The sequence below is a fragment of the Dicentrarchus labrax genome, unplaced genomic scaffold, assembly GCF_905237075.1.
Source record: "Dicentrarchus labrax unplaced genomic scaffold, dlabrax2021, whole genome shotgun sequence".
In the NCBI taxonomy this organism is placed as follows: Eukaryota; Metazoa; Chordata; class Actinopteri; family Moronidae; genus Dicentrarchus; species Dicentrarchus labrax.
In genome coordinates, this window is record NW_026136720.1 from 29376208 (window position 1) to 29398755 (window position 22548).

The 22548-nt window shown below is 39.3% G+C and overlaps 1 protein-coding gene across 2 annotated transcripts in view; it reads left to right on the forward strand.

Annotated features, from left to right (window-relative positions):
• necab2 (N-terminal EF-hand calcium binding protein 2) overlaps positions 1-22548 on the forward strand; it is a 136483-nt gene that overhangs the window by 80898 nt on the left and 33037 nt on the right. Inside the window, exons 8-9 of one of the 2 annotated variants that reach the window (XM_051383279.1) lie at positions 6516-6595; positions 13764-13820. In XM_051383279.1, the coding sequence (XP_051239239.1) occupies positions 6516-6595; positions 13764-13820 (137 nt within the window). The remainder of the gene's footprint in view (positions 1-6515; positions 6596-13763; positions 13821-22548) is intronic. The other variant, XM_051383280.1, reaches the window with a different exon arrangement.

The window sequence follows — 22548 nt, forward strand, 5'->3', positions numbered from 1 at the left end:
ATGGGGGGGGGGGGTTCCTAAAGTTCCTAAAAATAACAGGAAAACTCATCTTCGATGCAATATTCACAGGAAAACACTTATTTTACCAAACAAAACCCATTTTATTTAACACAATAACTGCAGGGAAGTTTTTGTTTTTTTTTTTTTTACAGTTTATCAGTTGTTCTGTCCTGTTATTGTTATCCATTGAATGTAATATGAAATATCCATACAATATGTCAGTTTACTCAGTGATAGAAAGGTTAAGGAAAGGTTTGGAACCACTACTCTGCAATGTAGTTGAGAGCAGATACAGAGATTTGTTTATTAATGTATTTATCCACAACTATAATTCCTCCTGTTAAAAGTATGTCACTGATTAGCCAATGACTGATGACGCAGATTATCTTTGCTATGGTCATATTTAATGATGTGTAATTACACACGAACAAACTTTATAGGTCTAAAGGTCAATTTAAAAGATTTCCTCTGGAGCTTCCAGCCGCACCTTGTGGCCTTCTTCAGAATGAATTGAACTAAAGAGATAAATCTTCATAAAAGTAGGAATAAAAATGAAGTCAAGAGAAAAAAAATATTTTTTAAAATAGTAATAACACAATAATAATAAGACCTTGGGCTTTAGAAGCTGCAAATTTAGATAAAAGCGCTTGAGAGTCTTTCAGTCTGGATTTAAAACCTGCAGCTGGAGGTCAAAAGCAAGCACCAATGGTTCCAATATTATGGGATATATCTTCTTTTATAGTTCCCTGGCATATCAGATGAAATGTTCCCAAACGCAGTCGGCGCGTACTCACTGGTTCCATCAAACTTCTTTTTACTTTGATACATCCTGATTCCGAAACAAGACAAAGATGGAAAAGCAGCCTTAAGTGCTCTTTGTCAATCTCAAACCCTTCTCCCCCAACCTCATACCTTCCCCTTTTTCTCATCTCTCAGTCCCCTCCACCTGCTATCTTCTGTACTGTAGGCTGTAAAGCAGCTCTGACAGCTGAGGACCTTGATGTCAGCTGCGCTTTGTCTTGAGTCAGGACAAGTCGATTGATTAATGACTCCTAAATCCTCTCTCTCCCCCTCTCCCCCTCTCCCTGTCCTTCTGCCCAGCCTCCTCCAATATGTATGAGTTACTCCCACACTCCTGAGTCAGTCCTTCATCCTCTTCCTCCCTTTTTGTTCTTTACTTATGGCTGCGCTGTATGAACACATACGAAGTCTCCTTGGACTTTTGTCATCTCCCCTTTTCATGTCATAATGGCACATATAAAGAGGTGTGTGTGTGTGTGTGTGTGAGGTGTGTTTTCACTGTGAACAGAGAGGAGCAGGAGGAGACAAAGCAGTGAGTGGGAGACGTCGACTGGGGTAAGAAACAAAGCGAGAGGGGGAAAGAGAATAAGAGAGCTAAAAATATCCACCAGCACCAATAAGTCGAGCAGCCAGTGCTACAGCATATTGTTGCCGTGTTCAACGCTTCAGTGCGTATCTCCTCCAAGTGCATCTGTCACTTTGCTGAAGAGTTTTAATTGTAAATGAACTGCAGTTTATTGTTCAGGGCTTCCTCAGGCAGGGACTCAGGCCAAAGAGAGTGTGTGTTCATGTACATTTATACACTGTATGAATGTGTGTGTGGAAAACGCAGATTAGATTCTGTGACGTTATCCTGGACATGGAAATAAAGAAACAGCATTGTTCTTGCACGGCTAAGAATATAACCCTGATGCTGCTGAGCTTAATTACTTACACACACACGTGTATTATCCAACAGTCTTTCATTTTTACAAAAGAAGAGGCATTTACGATCTGGACTAACATTAACTCATGAGTTAATGAGGAAATGTAATGGCCAATTTAAGAGCAGAAGCGTTTCATTGATTTCAAGTGGAATCCAACCGAATCCAACCTGGTGGCAGGCATTAAGATGAATAACAATTAAGAAATATCTTCTATACTCTTCCTCATTTATTTAGGTCACACAGAGGCATCACTATTAAACTGAGACTGTTTTATACCCAGTTAAAAACTCCTAGTACTACACAGTGAATGTGCAACTTGTGAACAGGGCTTTTTTTTTTTTATATCCTGAAACTAATGTAGTTAGTTTATGATGTGCTCCTTGTAATTAATGCTGAGTTCTACTGAAGGTATATAAGCTAGTTAGCCAGGTGATGCTAATGATTGCATCTAACATTAGAACAGGGGCAGATCTAGAGGGATGGCAGCTGCCAACCCTTTAAAAAAAGCCTTGCCAAAAAACAGAAATGAACACCTATAATTTAATGACCTATTATAGCCACATTTTAGACACAAGAAAATGAAAGACGAGATAGACTTAAGTTCAAATAGACATTCAGAAATAAAATAATGTATTGATTTTTAGTTATCTTTAGACATTTCTTTACTAATGTTCTTTACTAAGAGACCTTTTTCAAAGCATCCATTTTGACATGAAATACTAGGGTAAACACAGGTGTTACAGATGATACCAGTTAAGGCTCTGTTGCATTTACTTTGACCTGAATGGAACGGAGCCTTAATTAGTATCATTGGTAACAATAAGACATTCGCTTTGACCACACCAATGGGCCACATATCTGCATATCCTTGTTCTCTTATGGGTGATGGTATTTTTATGAGCTTCTAGCAACAGGCAAGAAGCTTTGGGTGGCAAGCTTACATTAGCAAGATTAGTTGTAGTTGTAGAGTTAGAGTCTTTGGTGTCACGACTGTCCGCTCAGGACGGCTTTGCTTCATGCTTTGCTCACTAGTGTCCTCCATTTTCATAGTAAACAACACAACATTACTAGCTTAGTTTACAAGTAGTTAAATAAGAGTCAATAGGACATGCCATGGATCAAGATGATAGTGGAGTGCCCTCTATTGGGTCACTACATGGAAACTGCTTCAGATGGTCTGTTGCACTTATAGACCGTACATTTTGAAAAATTTGAAAGGCTTAAAGAAAAGACACCAGCCTGCAAAATCTTTAAAAGCGGAGTATTGCTGTTACTGCAGCCCTATGCACACACCACTTCATCATGTGGAAGTATCCAAGCTTTGACACATATCATAACAATTCTTGTATGCAGACATACACATGTGTATCATGTGCATGGCCAGATGTGCCTGCCATTATGTGACGGTGATGGAGAACAGAATGAAGCCGCCATATGTTTTCCAGATTGCTGAGACAGATGTCTGTAAAAGTACGAAAACAGTAGCTTGTAATTAATAAGCTAATATATTGCACACTGTTTATTGTTAAAAATGTGAATTTTCTCATTAGTGTGTTTGATAGACAACAAGTTGATCATTAATGTTAATTATTAGAGTAGCATGAACATGAAATAACAATTGTTCTAATCCACTGGGATGAATTTATTTAAATGAATGTATCCATGACAAGATGTCTTCAGTCGTGATAAAGCTGGAGGTGGTCTTTATGTGGGTCAGTGTGAGGAGGGCAGAGGAAAAGACTTAATAAGTCGTATTTACTCTAATTCAGCTTGTATCCAGTTCAGCTTTAAAGTCCCCCTCCACTCCTTAATCAGAGTTTGACACAAGAAGGATGTTTTCACATTCATCTGCTGAAAGTGGAAAGTTTCTCTGTGCTCATTGAAAATGTGATTTTAAGGGGCAGGGCCTACCAGCATGATTTGTGACATCACACATAGTCTTGAAGTCAGTCCTGGTCCTGTATGCAACTTGTACAATGTGATGTAGAAACTTGAAGCCACCAGTGCACATCCACTAAGAAACTTTACAGTGAAGTAGGAGACATCATGGTTCAGCTCCCTGATTCACTTCTATATCATTTTATTGTTTGATTTTATTTTGCCTCATTGCCCCATGAAATGTTTTATATCCTGGCAGCCATGTAATTGTTTTGAGAGCTGTATAAATAAAGTTTATTATTATTATGATGATGATGATGATGATGATTATTATTATTATTATTATTATTATTATTATTATTATTATTATTATCTTGTGTAACAAAGTTCATAGATTGGATTTTTTTAATGAGGTAGAAGGAGTAGATGCTTTTTTAAGGGTTTTCATGTGGAAATTATACTTTTATTGTGGAAAAAACTTATCAGACACACATTATTGTTCCAAGCAGGTTATTTGTACATATATCTGGAGGGGTTCTTTAAATGACAAATATAAATCATAAAAAGTCAACATTAATTGTTGGAACAGGATGCAAACTCCAGTATCAGTAAGACATATTACACACCAACACATCTGCAACCTTACTTTTTGATATGCATGACATAACTTGAACTTTGGCATTTCAAATAAATACGATACGATCGTAATTTCTAGCATTATTAGACTGCCTGTTCACTCAGGTCCGACAAGGTTCCTTGGCGGATAAGTTGAACTTCTATGACTTATTATTATAAAATGGAATTTATGATAATATACAACATCAAAATATAATTTGCCATGCCCATCTTTCTAATTACCTCCCAGTCAAACATTATTCGTCACATACATTTTCAGTGTAACAGTCACAGAAATGTATCAAGCTGGCTTGCTCGCCAGCATCTCGCTAGCTAGTGCTAACTCATGTAGAGTAAGTGTATATATTTAGAAGTAGTAGTGTTAGTAGGTTTTTAAAACCATCTTGCAATAAGGGGCCCCAGCCATAAGCCAATATTATCTTCGGGGTCTTGGCATGAAAAGTTTGGGAAGAGTAACAGCTGTAAATTACATCCACTGTTGTCTTTCAGTGGAACAAATGTTTTTTAACTTTTCTGTCACTTAATTTGCAAGACTGTAACGGTGGACCTTTTCTCATGATTCATGTCAACACATTCAGATACTGGCTGACACAGAATGGAAAGTTAAATTAGGTGAATGCGGAATAAGCCAAATCAGGTTTAATTGAGGGGAAAGACAACAGAGACGCCCGTGCCGCTAGATTCGAAGGCTCTAATTCCTCACACACATCTATAATTGACTGGCACACTTATTTTCTAAGTCCATCGAAATGACCACTGGGCTTTTATCTCCAACTGTCTCTATGGTTACAGACTATGATTTTGTGGATGAGTGTGTGTATATGTGTGTGTTTGGGGTGGGGGGAGGTAGCTCCTAATTGACTGGCTGTTAAAGCTTTTAATGAAGAGCGAGCAGCCAGCTCTCCAATTAGCTGTGAGGGGGCCATCAGGGGATGAAAAAAGGACAGCAGCTCAGGAGAAAGTGGAGGAGAGGGGGGAGGAAGAAAATGGAAGGAGGAGAGGAAGAAGGATCATAGGGTGCAAGAGTTGGATGAAAGAGAGGTGTTTGACTAAATTGGCATGAATGAGAAGAAACAACATGTTTTCTCAGTGTTCTTTAGACTCATGTCACAGATTTTTAGTCGTACCAACACACATGAATAAGCAACTGTCATCAGCAAAGACAGTGAGGGACAAATACATTTTCCAGTTCCTTGCTGCACATTTCTATATAATAAATGGTTAAAGGTGCAATGTGAATCGTTTTACACTGTTTAGACATTAAAGGTGCCCTGTGGAGTTTTCTTGTAACCAAAACAAATGTTTACATTCAGTGCACAAAAAACACAAAAACATCCAGTAGTTTTAGTTCGTGATTTTTATGTAAAAAAATCCTACTACATTTTTTGTGTTCTGAAATGGTAGATTTGATCTTCCTCCTCATTGGAGGTCTTTCTTTCTAAAAAGTAAACATTTTCTGTCAAAGTGAAATATTGCCTTAAAACCAAAGCTAATTACGACGAGCCCTCTGTGGCTAGGTATCAAAAAAATCACACTGGAATAAGAGCCAATTAAGAGAGAGCACCTCAAAGGAGTTGGCTTCCCAACCATCCATTTCTTTACCGTCTTTGAACAGAGGGAGTTCCTTCCAATAAACAGATATAATTGCCTGTTTATCAGTCTCTTTGGACCTCCCACTTTACATGAAATATTCGTGATGAAACAGTGGAAATGTAAAGAGAGAAAGATGAGGAAGAACAGGCAGATATTGTGTATAATTACATGGTATAAATCTTCATGTACTGTGCAGTACCTTTCCTGGGTATTGTGTTTATCAACCATAGACCAGTCAGGAATATCTGTGGCACCACCACTTTTCCGAAAGCTACTACCTATTATGTAACTGATTTGACTAACATCATGTGATAGCTAAAAATTTATTTCAGAATGAGAAAGATTGAAGTTGTGAAGAAAAATGCAAGATATCCAGTTATACATGAAACAAGACCAAGACTGTCCTGGTGCTAACTTCAGAAATAGACTGATAGTATATTCATGCACGAGGTTTAAAGGATGTAAATATTGCAAGAGGGATGACGTTACAAACCAAACTGTGGTTAAGTTTGGGAAATGTGATTTCAGTATATATAAAACATATTTCAATAAATGTAATCCAGCTGCATCAGATCCAGCCACAACACAAAACCAAGTAAATGTAAGTTATTGTGTTCATACTCCAATACTCCATCCAATGTATTTAGAATGTGTGTGTGTGTTTCTGTGTGTGTGTTGCAGGTACAGTCGAGGTGAGGAAAGAAGGTCTGGAGGCTCAGATCAACCGCCTTGCTGAACTAATTGGACGACTGGAGAATAAGGTAAGGAATACTGTAAAGACGCATCATTCTCTCCTCATTTAGGAAGATACTGCATTGACTTACATTAAGACTGACATTCTCTCACCCTAACCATAACAACTACATACCTAACGCCAACCTTCATCGAGGCATAACTCTTAAAGGACATAAGGCTGGCAATATTTCATATTTTCTTATTGTCAATGAATCCCATGAAAGAAATGAATAACAACTATCTGGTTATCATGGCACCTGTTAGTGGGTGGGATACATTCTCTGTCTTGCAAGTAGACTGTTATTTTATTTTATTAAACTTTATGATATAAATATTTCATTTTTGAGTGCAGCCTGCCACACGCAAATTCAGGTACACAGAGGAGCTAACATTATTAAAGTAGATCAAATACACTTATTTTTTACCATCATATTGAAAATAAGTATATATTAAAGAATGTAACCCTATGGATGAGTTTTTTTTTTTTTTTTTTTAAGATTGTTGAAAGTGATTACAGCAAGAATTTTAAGTAGAACTAACTCAATTTTGTAAGTTAAAAAACCTTCTTGATCAAGTAGCTTTAGTACTTTTTTTTTATAAGTTATTTTTTTTTAGCCTTTTATTGACTTTATTGGACAGAGACAGCTGTAGATGGACAGGAAGGGTGGTTAGAGAGGGAGGGGATGACACACAGCAGAGGGCTGCAGGTCGGACTCGAGCCCGGGCTGCTGCAGCAACTCTGTACATGGGTCGCCAGCTCTACCGACTGAGCTAACCGGGTGCCCAGCTTTAGTACTTTTAAGTGACACTGACTTAATTTTGTAATTTTTATTTGTACTGTGAAACTTAATCAGGAATGTTTCTGTAACTTACAAAATTGAGTTTGTGTGACTTAAATTTTTCGATGTAATCCATTTCAACAAAAACATATCGCATTACAGTGTGCAGTATGTATAAAAGGAATGGATAAATTACAAATGTTATAATAAAAACTGGGCTCAGACTTCAAACATATAGCCTGGTGGACTGTTGGTTTCTCCTTTTATTCTTAGCTCTACTCATCCTTTAGACTGCTAGAACTCCTATATTTCCTACAAACAGCACAAGCCAGTGATCTTGTCCTCACGCTAAACTTTTTTTTACCAAGCTGTCAGCATGTGGATGATTTGTACATTGGAGATGTTTCATCAGCCAAATTAGGCAATGCCAAAGCAGTACAGTGAAGTCTGCAGAGGACATGAGAAAGGAAGAATGGAGAAGAAGGACAACGCAGGTTGAGGTTGATGAGGAGGCGAAAGAGGGGGTCGGATAAGGAGTTAATTAACACCAAGTGTTGGGGGAGGAAAGGATGGAAGGAGGAGACCGAGGAGGCAGTTAAAGAGTCCAAACTACTGCAATGTGTCTTCTTCCAAACTTCCTCCTCTTCCTCTAGTCCTCCTCCCTCCCTTTCTCCATCTTTACATTAATCATTCCTCCCTTACTCCTCTCGTCCTCCTCTCCTCCTGAGGGGGGGGTTATATGATAGAATACCTGTTTGTGTTAACAAACCTTTGTCTCCACCCATGGTCCCTGTGTTATAACCGACCTTTAGCCTCTGACCCTTAGGTGCTAATTTAATACACTCTTAACAAATTGCCCAGTTTAAAGTAGAATTGTTTCACTCAGTCGAGTGACCCCCATTAGCAGAAATGATTGAAACGCCTTCAACTAGATAATTGTTCAATCACCCATGACCCCGAAGCCCTTCTGAGAGCCCATTACTCTATGCCGAGGCTGACTTGTTTACAGTGACTGTGGCACATCTTCTCACAGGTGACTAAACACAGTTGAGTCTGATTTTTACCTGTTTCGACAGCAATGAAAACTCCTTAGGAATGATTTATTCATGGGTTCTTTTACTGCTTATAAATGTAGCCAGCAAATAATTGCAGCTTGAAATTTTGCGAAAAGAAGAGATGACAGAGTGGCTTTATTTTTTCCGTTCTTTTTCCTTCTAATCTACAAGCTAAATCCAGAGTAACGACCTCTAGTCAAGTCAGCTCACAGCGCCCCAGTCACCAACCTGTGAAAATGAATAAGAATAAAATGAAATGAAGCTTTAGATTACAGCCCACAAATTACAGTGTAATTATTTGGTACCAGTAAGATACTTACATATAGTACAATGTAAGGTACACGAGACAAGGCAATGAAATGACTGAGTAGCTATGTAATTGTAATAATTCATTACAGTAGCTTTGTTATCAGGTAACAAGACAGGAAAAATGTGGAAAACTGGGTAAGAGTTCAAAATTTTCCATGAAATGACTTATTGTGACTCGTGTCATTTACAAAAAAAAAAACTTTTGAGAATTCCCCTTATAAAACATTTTTATAATATGGAGACTACTTATTGTTGTTGATGGGGAACAAAACATTAGGCTAAGCACAGAATGAAGGGTGTACCTTTGTAGCTGTAAAGTACTTAGTGTATGTTTTAGAAGCTGTGGACAAAGTTGAATGAAATGGAAAGACTAAAATGTTAATTAAATGGTTCATTTAGAAACACATGACAACATTGATGGACTGTAGACTGAACCCCGTATTGCTGCTGTGTGTGGGGGGAAAACATCAAGTTGCTTTGGACCAGAGCATTTCCCAAACAACCCGATCTTACTCCAAAGTCATCAAATACTGCAGCTTGCTCACTGTGGCCCTCCGCTTCCAAATATCACACTTTAAGCAGTGGGTGATTTGAGGGGGGATAAGAGGGGCGCTGTCCGTGGTGCTGAAGACAGATTTGGAATTGCACCTTTTTCTCTCTATCACAAGGGTGTTCCCATTTGGCCATCACCCCTGTTAAAAGTGTACAAGTCGCCTACTGGCTGCAGGTATCTCTCTTCGGGTATTTCCGGACGCACTCACCGTCAAGGTCAGAAAAGGGATGAGATTAATTCCTGGAGGTTTTCTGTTTAACCTTGCAGTCTATAGTCTAACACTAACAGATGTGCTGTCTTTTTTTTCCTGGGAAATTATTTCTGATCTGTAAACCAGGTAGGTATTAAAAGAGGTGATAGGAGAAGTCATGGTCAGATGAGTCAGACTGTATTTTATATGAGTTATATATATTATATTTGTTTGTTTAATCTGTATAAAAACAAGTTTTATGAGGGGTTATGTGCTGGACAATTTCTTGGCTAAGACCACTTCCTGGAGTCTCTCCTGTAAGTCTGGCAACCTCACATGATAACAAGATAATAATAATGTGTTAATTAATGGACTTTTTCTTTGTACAAAGTCAGGCAAGCTGTTCCCCCTGTTTCTAGTCTTTATGCTAAGCTAAACTAAGTGGCTCCAGGCTGTATTATATATATTTTTATTTAAAGCCTTTACAAGGAACTTCATTTTGGGTTGGTTCTGGTGGTTCCTATGGGAAAAAATGTGGTGTTTCTACCACTTCATTTGATTTCGAGGGGAATCCAACTTGTGGCAAGCATTAAAGCTGCAGCAGGTAATTTTCCTAAAAAAACATTTTTTGTCATATTTTCTGAAACTTTCACTATATCCTGACTGTAGTACATGAAACAGATAATATGTGAAAAAATCTGGTTCCTCTGGCTCCTCCTAGCTAATCTTATTTACAAAAACCCACCGGGCCTGAAAAAAAACAACCAATCAGAGCAGAGAAAGATACACTTGGGTGTCAACTGGGTTGGAGGCTTGAAAATGCTCTGTTGAGTCCCAAAGCGTCTGTATTTGATGCCCTGGGAATGAGACTCAGCAATCAACTTGCTTTCTTGGCTCTGATTGGCTCTGATTGTTTCGCAGATTATCTGTTTCATGTACTAGTGTATATATTCAGTGTCGATTAAAAGCATTTTAAAGATTTCATATAATGACCAGAATAAAACAAAATAATGTAACACATTACATTATTCTATCCTACTTTTATTTTGAGGTCTTGTAAGGTTGCTGCATTTTCATATGATTTTCCACAATGATGAAAGATTTTCGTTGAGAAAAGAAGAAATTACCCTTCCAGTTGCAGCAGAGAATAGCAAAACACTGTACACAGGAAAAAGAAATAGGTCACCAAACTTTTATGTTGGAAATTGTGTTTTTAGAATAATCGGAGCTGAAGGAAAGCAAAAGAATAGACATTTTCTGCCGGATTACATTTTCAGAAGAGCAGGCAGTGTTCTGCAGTGAAGCATGGCTTTGAGGAGGAACACTAAATGTGGCATTGTCTTTGTGTCTCTGTTTGGCCTGGTATTACCTGCATGAATCTCAGTGTTGAGGCTGTGCAGGAGTCTGGAAGAGGAAATGATATTATCACAGTGCGTCAGAGTGAATCATGAATTGTTTACTGAATGAATAATAAGCCAGCTACACACTGAGTGATGTGGTTCCTGGTGAGATGAAAATAGTGCCCTGCGTTGGCACCGCTGCTCTGTGATAACACACTGGAAATCCTGTTACCTGTGAACCCTCCTCAAAGTGGCAAATTGACGGTGCCTCTGTTGCTCAGTCACACTTTCTGATTCCCCCGCCGTCGTCCTCCACGCTCCCGTGGACGCTTGTTTGTTCTTTTGGTTACAAAATATTAGTATTTATGGCTGTCTGTCTGCCGCAGAAAAAAAAGAAGTGTTTCTAACCTGGAAAAGTCGGCCTCAGGATGATAGCCATTGAATATAGCTGGACTGCTGGTACTGATACTGACAAGCAATTCCTTTATTCCTGATAATGAACACCTCGTCGGGAATTATCCCCTACTTAAACCATTACACTTGTGTTTGACAAAACAGAATGTTCACCTTAAGAAAAGTCTCCTGTGTAAACAACTTCATAAAGAAAATAGCAGACTATGAGTCTTCACCTCTCTGGTCTTTTATGTGCAACAACCAACCAACACACAGCACCTTCCATTTCAGTCCAGCTGTGACCAGACTGTGGCACATTAAGCTCAAATCATTCATCCTAAAACTCAGTATGTTTCCAGCAGCTTTTACAGTATGAGTGTGTATGTGTGTGTGTGTGTGTGTGTGTGTGTGTGTGTGTCTCACCTGCCCACTGTGCCAGACCCTATTGCCTTGACTTTCCCTGCTGCGTTTGGTAAAAATCTCAGTTACCCTGCAAGTCAGACATTATTCATTCACAGTTGCAACAGTGATACTCATCAGTCACTGTGGTGACAGAAACCTGCAGCGCTTACTGTGATTTATTAGAACAGGTTTATATAACTCTGACTCACGCGCTTTGAGAGTGGAGGAGAAATCAATGTCTCGTCATCTCCACACACAGACTCACATAAACACACTGTGCCATCAGCCCACCTGCCTTTACTAATGTCTTGTTGGAAATGTCAATTTGAACTTGACTATTGTGTCCCCTTCACTGAAGTCTTGATTGTAAATAACTGTTCGCTAAACTGAACCCTTCCTCTGAAGCACGAGGATCTAACAAGAACAAAACTCTTCATCTAAAGAGCTTGGAGGCCTTTCTGAAAGCAAAAACACAGGAGCAAAAGTGTGAGGAATTGCCCCAACGTAAGCCGCAAACATTCGCTTGTCTGGCTAACTGGCTCACTACCTACAGCAGCAACTTAGCCTGGGATCCAAAGGCAAGGGACTGTTGGCACTGCTGTGGGGTTAGAGGATTCATTAGAAAAATACCTGCTCAGGACTGGAATAGTCACCATGTGGGAGCTAAGATGGTGGTGTATTAAATTTAAAGTAGCGGCTCTGTCCTGCTCTTTATTCTCTACTCGCACAATGTAGTGTGACTGTAGTAGTGTCTGTTCATGTACATATTGTTAATAGCATTTACTGTTTGTTTTTGTATGTAGTGTTGATCATTCTGAGCTAGCTAGAGTTGATCATATATGCTAGCGACAGTCGTCATTTCACATCCAGGGTCGTTGGCCAGACAAATGTGTTTATTCTGTGTGAAATCAACACCAGATGTTTCAAAAAGTACTAGTTCTAATTACTACGACGGAGTATTTTTTGGGGAAATTACGAGAATAAAGTCATAATATTACAAGAATAAAGTCGTAATAATACGAGAATAATGTTGTTTTAATGAGAAAAAAGCTTCGATAGAGTTATCAAGATCTGAGTGAGCAGCTCAACCAAACAGCAGCCTCAGCCTGAGCCCAGCAGCCGCTGTTTGTCTCAGTTGTACCGTACAGTCAACAGGTAAACTAACGTATTGATAATTTCGTCGTTAAACAGTTTTGCTGGCTAACAGGCTGACAGTACTCATAAAATTACTACTTTATTCTCGTAATATTATGACTTTATTCTCGCAATATTATGACTTTATTCTTGTAATATTATGACTTTAGTCTCGTAATGTTACGACATATTCTCGTAGACCTAATATTATGACTTTATTCTCGTAATATTACTACTTTATTCTCGTAATGTTACGACTTTATTCTCGTAGACCTAATATTATGACTTTATTCTCGTAATATTATGACTTTATTCTCGTAATATTACTACTTTATTCTCGTAATGTTACGACTTTATTCTCGTAGACCTAATATTATGACTTTATTCTCGTAATATTATGACTTTATTCTCGTAATGTTACGACTTTATTCTCATAGACATAATATTATGACTTTATTCTCGTAATATTATGACTTTATTCTCGTAATGTTAAGACTTTATTCTCGTAGACCTAATATTATGACTTTATTCTCATAATCCCTCCCCCCAAATTGTTTTTTTCTCATAGTATGGCCCTAATACTCCGACTGTTGAGTGGTAAAACTGCCAGCGTTAACATTTTAAACTCCTTATATGCAGTGCGAGAATGGAAAGCTAACTGATGATGATTTCAAATAATTCCTATCATCTATAGCTCCTACATCATGATGTTCAGATAGATTTGGCCTTTCAGTGTTCTTGTATGTTTAGATCTTTCATGCTGATCTAAGTCATTCTGTTTCATTTCCAGCTTCTCTCATTGGCATGCATCCACCTCCTCTCTGAGCCCTCCTCCCATACTCCCTGCTGAACTTCATTTTCACCATGAAAAGACATCATGTCCTGCTTTAATGCCCGTTTCTGCTCCCAGCGTGCCCACTAACACCTCTCGTTGTGACTGACTAATATCTGCTTCAAGCTGTGGTTGTAGTAGTTGCTGTCGTTGGTCTTGTTGATTGACATGTTGCTGCTGTTGTTGTTGTTGTGCTTCTCCTTGCAGACGGTCTGGTTGGATCTGCACCAGAGGCTAACAGACACAGATGGCACTGCCAGCGCAGTAAGTAGACACTAAATGAATAACCGTTGTACATTACACAGCAACACACGGCCCCAGGTGCAGCATTACTTACTGTTGCTTACAAAGGCCAACAACCACTGTAGCAGTATACCTCAGGACGAGTGTTACAAGGCTGGGACATGGCTTTGTGATGTAATTAACATGGGACGGCACTTCTGCACGACCAGCGCCGTCCAAAAATAATCCAGGTCTCAGTGCCGGTCCCACAGGCGCCGCCCTTTTGAATTATTTCCCAGGAAACACGCTTGTTTTGTTTTGTTGACTAGACCTGAATAATTTATAGAAGCCGATGGAAGAATTAATAGTGACACACACTATCTTACAATATCTAACACCCAGAGAAAATAACATATCAACTGTCCCAAAAACATACAGCATATACAGGATTGGGTGATATTCTCTGTGATAATGATCAATGATTCATGTGAAAAGCCACAAGCACTGCGTGGGCTTTTTCTTTTCAGGCTGTATTTGGATTGAATCATAAATCAGAAAATATTCTGTCACAGAAGCTCAACTGTTTGACACTATTTTCAGACAGAATTTTACCCAAGACTGCTATTAGATACAGCACTTGTATGCCTACAGTGAAGTAGAGATAAGAGAGTGCAATAAATACAGTCAAAAGCTATCTTACAGGTCTGAATGCCTGCAAAAAGCCATAAGCATTTCAATTCAATTCAATTCAATTCAATTTTATTTGTATAGCGTCAATTCATAACAGAAGTTATCTCAGGACACTTTTCAAATAGAGCAGGTCTAGACCGAACTCTTTAAAACATTAATTACAGAGACCCAACAGTACCACCATGAGCAAGACCTTGGCGACAAGGGCAAGGAAAAACTGCCTGTTAAAAGGCAGAAACCTAGGACATATCCTTCGGCTCTAGGTGGGTGGTCGTCTGTCTCGACCAGTTGGGGTGAGAGAGAGAGAGAGAGAGAGAGAGAGAGAGAGACAGACAGACAGACAGACAGGTGCACAGCAACAACAGTATTGGCAATGGCAATCTAGCAGGACCATGGCAGGAGGCTCCACCAGGATCGACAAAAACCTGCGAGACGAGAAAGCACAAGAACTCCGGGGAAGAAGTGAAGTTAGTAACATGCATTAATGGAACATGAATGAGTGCAGAAAGAGAGAGGAAGGGAGGAGCTCAGTGCACCATGGGAAATCCCCCGATAGTCTAGGCCTATAGCAACTAAGGGATGGTTCAGGACTCACCTGATCCAGCCCTAACTATAAGCTTTATCAAAGAGGAATGTCTTAAGCCTACTCTTGAATGTGGTGAGGGTGTCTGCCTCCTGAACCACAACTGGAAGCTGGTTCCACAGGAGAGGAGCTTGGTAACTGAAGGCTCTGGCTCCTGTTCTACTTTTAGAGACTATAGGAACCACAAGTAGCCCAGTATTCAGAGAACGTAATGTTCTAGTGGGGTAATAGGGTACTATGAGCTCTTTAAGATATGAAGGGGCCTGACCATGAAGAGCTTTATAGGTGAGGAGGAGGATTTTAAATTCTATTCTACATTTTACAGGGAGCCAATGTAGAGAAGCTAGTACAGGAGAGATGTGATCTCTTGTTCTAGTTCCTGTCAGTACTCGTGCTGCAGCGTTCTGAATTAATTGGAGTGTTTTAATGGACTTATTGGGGCAACCTGATAATAAAGAGTTGCAGTAATCCAGCCTTGAAGTTACAAATGCATGGAGTAGTTTTTCTGCATCTGTCTGTGATAGTATGTGTCTAATTTTTGTAATATTACGTAAATTAAAGAAGGCAGTCCTAGAGGTCTGCTTTATGTGGGAGTTAAATGACAAATCCTGATCAAAGATAACTCCAAGATTCCAGACAGTGGTGCTAGAGGCCAAGTTAATGCCATCTAGAGTAACTATATCTTTAGACAGTGAGTCTCTAAGGTTTTTGGGGCCAAGAACAAGAATTTCGTTTTTTTCTGAGTTTAACATCAGAAAATTGCAGGTCATCCAGGATTTTATGTCCTTAAGACATGTTTGTAATTTAGATAATTGATTAATTTCATCGGGCTTGATTGATAGATATAACTGCGTATCATCTGCATAATAGTGAAAGTTAATGGAGTGATTCCTAATAATGTTGCCTAAAGGGAGCATATATAAAGTAAATAGTATTGGTCCAAGTACAGAACCTTGTGGAACTCCATGACTAACTGTAGTATTTATTGAAGATTCATCGTTAACATGTACAACTGCGAGCGATATGATAAATATGACTTAAACCAGCTTGGTGCGGTTCCTTTAATGCCAATTTGATGCTCAAGTCTCTGTAAAAGAATATAAGCAATCTGTGTCTTGGAGAAAAAGAGATCTATTGTATTCATATGTTTCCTTTTCTAAAAGAATATACATGATTAAGAACGTGCCTGCACTAAAAACAGCTGTCAGTCATACTGTATATGTCAGAGAGCGGGTCACTACATTGATTTTTGCTTATGAAACAAGCTGCTGGATTACTGGCACCAGTATAAAGTCACAGTACATTTACTCCATAACAAGTGACAAATGGGTCTTGTAAACCTGTATTCAATGTGCTTTCTTTATACATGAACGACAATCACTACATCAGCCAGATGCATAAAACTCTGTTTAGATTCACTACCAGAACTCTGTGTAGGATTTTAAAGCTGTGTAAGCGTGGTTTTGATTTATAAACCTCAGTCATTGTAGAACTGCGCACACATACCACTCCCACTGCTATAAATGGAAAACACCTAGACCAGAAAGGATGGCAAAGAAGTGCAGTTTTACCCATTGTGCCACCTCAGCGAGGCTGTCATTTCAGGCGACCATTACTCTCGGCTATGCCCAGTTATAGCACACACATCATTAATTCATCGCATGTAGGCTGCCTGTGATCTGAACGTCAGAAAGATGATACAAAGTGCTTCTGGATAAAGAATGTAACAAATTAAATTAACCTGTGTCTTAACCAAATGCCAGTGCAATCCTCCAATATTCATATCATATCATATCCAATATTCACAAGATATTTCACTAGAAAAACAAAAAAATGTCAACCTCACAGTGGCATGTCAAGTTAAGCATCACCAAAGTCAGTTGATTTCTGCCTCTGGAAACCATGGATATTATAAAATTTCATGGCAACCATCCAATAGTTGTTGGGATATTTTAGTTTGGACCAAAGTGACTGTTGGGATATTTTAGTTTGGACCAAAGTGACTGACCAACTGACCAAGATTGCCATCCGTAGAGCCATGTGAGCCGTAGTGCAGCTAAAAAACCCACTCGATCAATGAAATACATATACAAATACACTTTCCTCTTCAGTCTGCAGGAGACTAGTGTAATAATCACCTATTCCACTTTTATCCACAGCAGTTGAGCCACTTATGGCTTGGCCATTAGCATCTGGCACGCAGTGAGAGCCCTGTCTAAATTGTCTAGTTGTCATGGGCACAGATGCAGAAAGGTTATTATAAGAGACTGCTCACATGTACTGAGAGAGAGAAGAAACACCTAACAATGAACGCTTATAAAGACAAGAAGACGAGGAACAGGAAAAAGAAAGAGGACATTTTAATTGAGGAACCAGTAGAAATAATGAACTTTAAACAAGGAAGACTTAGTTACTCTGGGCACAGTCTTAAAGAAAAACATCCCCCTAAAACACTTTGAGGTAGCTTTCAACAATTACCTTGCTTTGCAGGGTCAATTTGGTTGTTTGGTGGTCTGCTTTACAAAAACAGAGTAAACAGGGGCCGGCTGGGGATTTTTCCCTTTGAATCATTTTTTGTACATTCACACAGACTGGGAAAACTCTCTGCTTTAGTTCCCATGGTAATGTAGCAGCAGCACTTCCTCAGAAGTTTATTGCAGTGTTTGTTACACTTTTTACACCAAGTACCACCATTATGACCAACTTAAATACAAAATACAGTAGCGTAGGCCGACCACATTAACTACAGACAGTCCACAAAGGAGGCAGGTTTATTCCTAATAACAATAATTTTTATTGTCAATTACTGAACACAAGAACCAGAGCTAATTCAGTGGCAGAAGCATAATCCTGGTCCACTCTTCTCTTCCCAATAGTTTAGAGCTACGATTGCCATCTTTTTGAACCAATCATTTAACCTCTGCTTACTGTCTTGCCATCACATTTTAGCTCATAACTAGGGTGAAACTCTTCTCGTTGACTTACAGTTTACTCGAGTATTAGGGGGCAGCCCTAGAATCATACATCAATAGCAGCCTAATTTTATGCATGGCCCATGATGATGAAGATACAGAAAAATAGAAATGCATGGTAAAAATAGCAGATGGTCAATATTTTAGTTTTGTTAGGGGAGCTAATGTCTTATGAATCGCTCCCCTGTATTTTGTAACCTGGCCTCTACTCAAAAAAAAATCTTATTCCCTTTTTTTATTTTTTTCAAAAGAAGCAGAAAAACTCTCAAAGTAACATGAACACAAGACTACACTAAAGCCATATGTATGAAATATCAACCACCACAAGGTTAATGTCCTACTGAGAGAGTGGAATCGCAGTAGGTTTAGTAAGCACAAAGCCATAGCTCGCTTTCTGCTCATTGTTTGGTTTCTAGGATGGTTGGTTGTTGTGTTCATTTATTGTCTTATGCTACCTCAGTTTTTCCTTTCAGATAAGTAATTTGTTTTTTGATCCCTGCCACAACCTTCTATTACACCAGCACAATCTGCCTGTTAGAGGCAGAAAACATTTCCACAAACGCTGGCCCTCATAAATTGTGTACACCTTAATAAATCCAGTAAAATGCACAAGCAGCCAGATATATCATATTTCCTCCTGTTATTTGCATCTTCACTTAAAAAGAGCCACACTTCACTGATTACTCTCAAACTGCGCTTCCAGGCTGCTGTGCCTGTTTGATGAATAAATCACACATTTGTAAGCACAGTATGCTTCAGAAACCAAGTGAAAAGGGTCAAATAAATCTGCTCTTGTATCCCCAAACTCAAATAAAGACATAGTGTGCGTGCTAAAAAGTGAAACAGAATGAAAAACGTCAGTTAAATCTTCTGCCAGCCACCTTTCACCCCCTCTCCTCACCCCTTCATGTCACCCTCTTATCCTACACCTGCCCTCCATTCCTCTTTAACCCCCTCTCCTGCTTCTAAACACAGATTACTTTTAACAAGGTCGTGCTCCTCTTCACCTTTACATAATTTCACCCTTCCTCCCACAGTCGGCTCAATTCATCCCCTCTGACCTTCCATCCTCCACTGGAGGAAAGATCCAAATGCGATTAGTTCGACTCCCTTTCAGTCCTCCGTCAAAGCAATCATCCCTCCTCTCTGCACAAAGACGCCTCAGTGGGTCATATCACCACACAGGGGATCATAATGAGATCATATAGTGTATGAGAGATACAGAGATACTTTGAAACTGCAGTTGCGGAGCTGAATTAGCATGTGCATTTTACTTGTAGTGGACACTTGAGCAGTGAGCGGCTGGCTGACAATGATTTCTGTCATGTGAAGTGGGTAAATCAATCACATACACTGTATCTTGTCAGTCTTTTGATCCTCTTGAGGCACATCAGGAAAAGGACGAGAAGCAATAAAAACAGAAGAAGATGAGGCAGAGGGAATACAAAGAAGGAGCGAGTGGGATAGACGGGCAGATTACAGTGTAATAAGAGAGAGTGAACAAAAATGAGGAAAGGCAGCAAGAAAAAGAAAAGGCCAAAGGGACACAAGCTTGTTTCTGTTGTTAAGGAGGGATGTTTCTAATGGTGCCTGAAGTGTTTTTTAAATCTCAACAGCACCAATTTGTCATCCTCTGTTTTCTTATCATTGCACACAGTATCTCTGCACAGTTATTATCTAAATGAAACTAATAATTAACTAGAAGGCACTCAGTACAGAGCACAAACCTACGCCAACGCTCAACTGTTTTCCATCTTGAAAAAGCACCAGCGTCCGATTCCTGTTTGTCTTCTGGGTTTGAACTTCCACGAAAATATCACATAAAATGCTGAGGTGGGTGGTATGGGCTGCCACCCCAGCTGCCCCCTAGTTTGGTGTCAAACGTTGTCAAAATTAAGACATTCATTTATATTTAGTTAAAAAAATAACTTGTTAAAAGCAGAAATAAGGCGTATGATTTAATGATCAGTTATGGCCACATTTTAGTTTAAGTGATAGGCTTCAATTCAATGAAAAAAGACAAAATGAAAAAATGTCTTAAGACTCTTAATAGAAAAGATATTTCGATTCAATGCTTTACTAACGTGCCACAATGATGATGTTTTTTAGTTCAAATATCTTCATTATGGGGATTTTCCAAGCAAATACTGACATCCCTTAGTTGTTGACACATTACTCTAATTTCCACAACCTCATGGTGGCACGAAAAGTCTGGGCATCATAAAGTCAATAGGGTACATCCTCTGGGAACCGTGAATGTTTGTACAAAGGTAATTTGTGCCAATCCATCGAGTAGATTTTGAGATATTTCACTGTATAAAGGAAGACTTTGGTGGCTACTACTGGTGGCGTGAGATGAAGTCAGGGGATCACCAAAATCAATAGGATTTTTCCTCAGGGCACCATGACAAATTTCAGTCTGGACCAAAGTGGTGGACCGACCAACTGACATTGCTATAATTAAAAAGATTTGGACCTGAGTCTATAGCACTGATCTAATCCTTTGAGTGAGCGTCACATTTCAGCCAAATTTTCTGAAACACTTTCTGTAACACGCTGTATCTTGCCAATAACAGAACAGACAGAATGATACTTTAACTACTTTCCAAATTCATTAGCAGAACAGACCAATTAAAAAACAATAACAGATTAATGACAGCAATGTGTGGGAAAACAAAGGAGAGGCGACAGGTTGTATATTGTTGTATAATAATTCTGAGAAAAGGGCCGAGAGATGGAAGGATGCAGAGAAAAATAAAGCAAAAGAAGAAACTGGAAGGGAAGAAAGAAAAGATATCAATTGAGAAAGCAAATTCACACTGTGATTAATGACTAAGCGCTTCTGTACATTGCGTAGAAAATGTACGCTCCAATAAGATGTAGATAAATGTAACAGACAGTCAGGAGGTGAGAGGAGGAAGTGAAGTTCACAGAGGGACATTCAGGACGCTGTGAAGACCCTTATAAAAAATAAATCAAGAGGTTATAAATATGGATATTACGGTACGGTAACAGGTCACGCACTCCACAGCAGCTCTCGCTCAGATGGGTCTGCTCTTTGAATTAACCATAATTCTCAAACAGCACCAGTGCTGACTCAGACAGGGTGCAGAAATAGGTCCCACCTTAGGCCTAAAGCTAATGCTGACCACATTACCGCACATAATGCTGCTTTGTTACTCAAAGGTATCCACATGTTTAAATTCTATAAATAAAACACAGGTACGGCAGTTTTTTATTTGCTTAATCAACTTTATAGGAATAATATGTGTATTCACCTCCTTGCTGAGATTTAGATGAGAAGATGGATACCACTCTCATGTCTGTACGTACAATAAAGGCTACAGCCAGAAGCCGGTTAGCATAGCAAAGACTGGAAACGGGGCCAACAGCTAGCCTAGCTCCATCCAACAGTAACAGAGCAGAAACTCGAAACTTCACTAGTTTACATCTTATATCCAATTATGTCTTCTGCTTTTTAAAAGGCAGCTAGGGAGGGACCTTTCACTGCAGGCAATAGCGCTGTGTAGTGCTTCCCCCAGTCAGGCAGCTATAGCGGACACATTGTTCGGCTCCTGGCACCCTGGGGCTAAGTCAGCTGATGCTAGTTGCATGAGCTAACTAGCAAATGGCACCTAACATTACTAGGGTTAGCTTGTTTTAGAAACAAGTCCATCTGGAAACGTTGGTCAAATTGGCCTCCGTCTGACTCAGAGGTTGTGTTCACTGGGAGGCCGCTGAGCCCCGTTCAGTTGCACGCTAATGGCAGCTACAGCAGCAGTTAGTGGAGTCGAGACTGAGCAGCTGGCTCTAGCTTCATATTTAATGTACAGACCTGAGCGCTATCTGCAAGAAAGCAAAGTAGCATATATCCCAAAATGTCAAGCTATTTATTCAAATGCATAAGGTATGGGCCTCATGTCAATAACTATATTTCTGTCCTGTATTTCCCAGTTATGTTTTGAGACCTTTCAATCACAGACATACTTTTTTACAATTTTATATTTAATTGTATTTAAGGGTTTACGCTAATCTTAATTGCAGTTCTATGTAGCATTCAAAGGTCTTGAAAGTCTTACATATGGCTTTCTGAAGCCTGTAGATGCGCTCCAGTGGAGCAGTTGATTTAACATCACTGGTAACGATGCTTGTGTGAAGAGAGTCCCTCACCTTCATTTTCTCCAGGCAAATCCTCCTATTCTGACAACTTCTCTAAACATCAGGTTAACACCGCTCTCCTTCTGTGGTGCAGCAGATGCCGGTTCAGTTTCAGCTTTAACTGTTAAATTCAGCTCCAAATGAGCCTTTTCTTCTCCTTTCATCTCCCCAACTCACACAAATCTTACAGGAATATACCAAGCCATTCTGATGGGGGCATTTTTATGAATACAGGGTGCTTTTATTAAAGAAATGATTCATAAAAATAGCCTCACTAGGATGATGGCATAAAGAGCACCAGGTACAGTACCAGGTGTTTCTCATATTCAATATTTGAAAGTTATATCGTAGCATAGAAGGGAAAGTC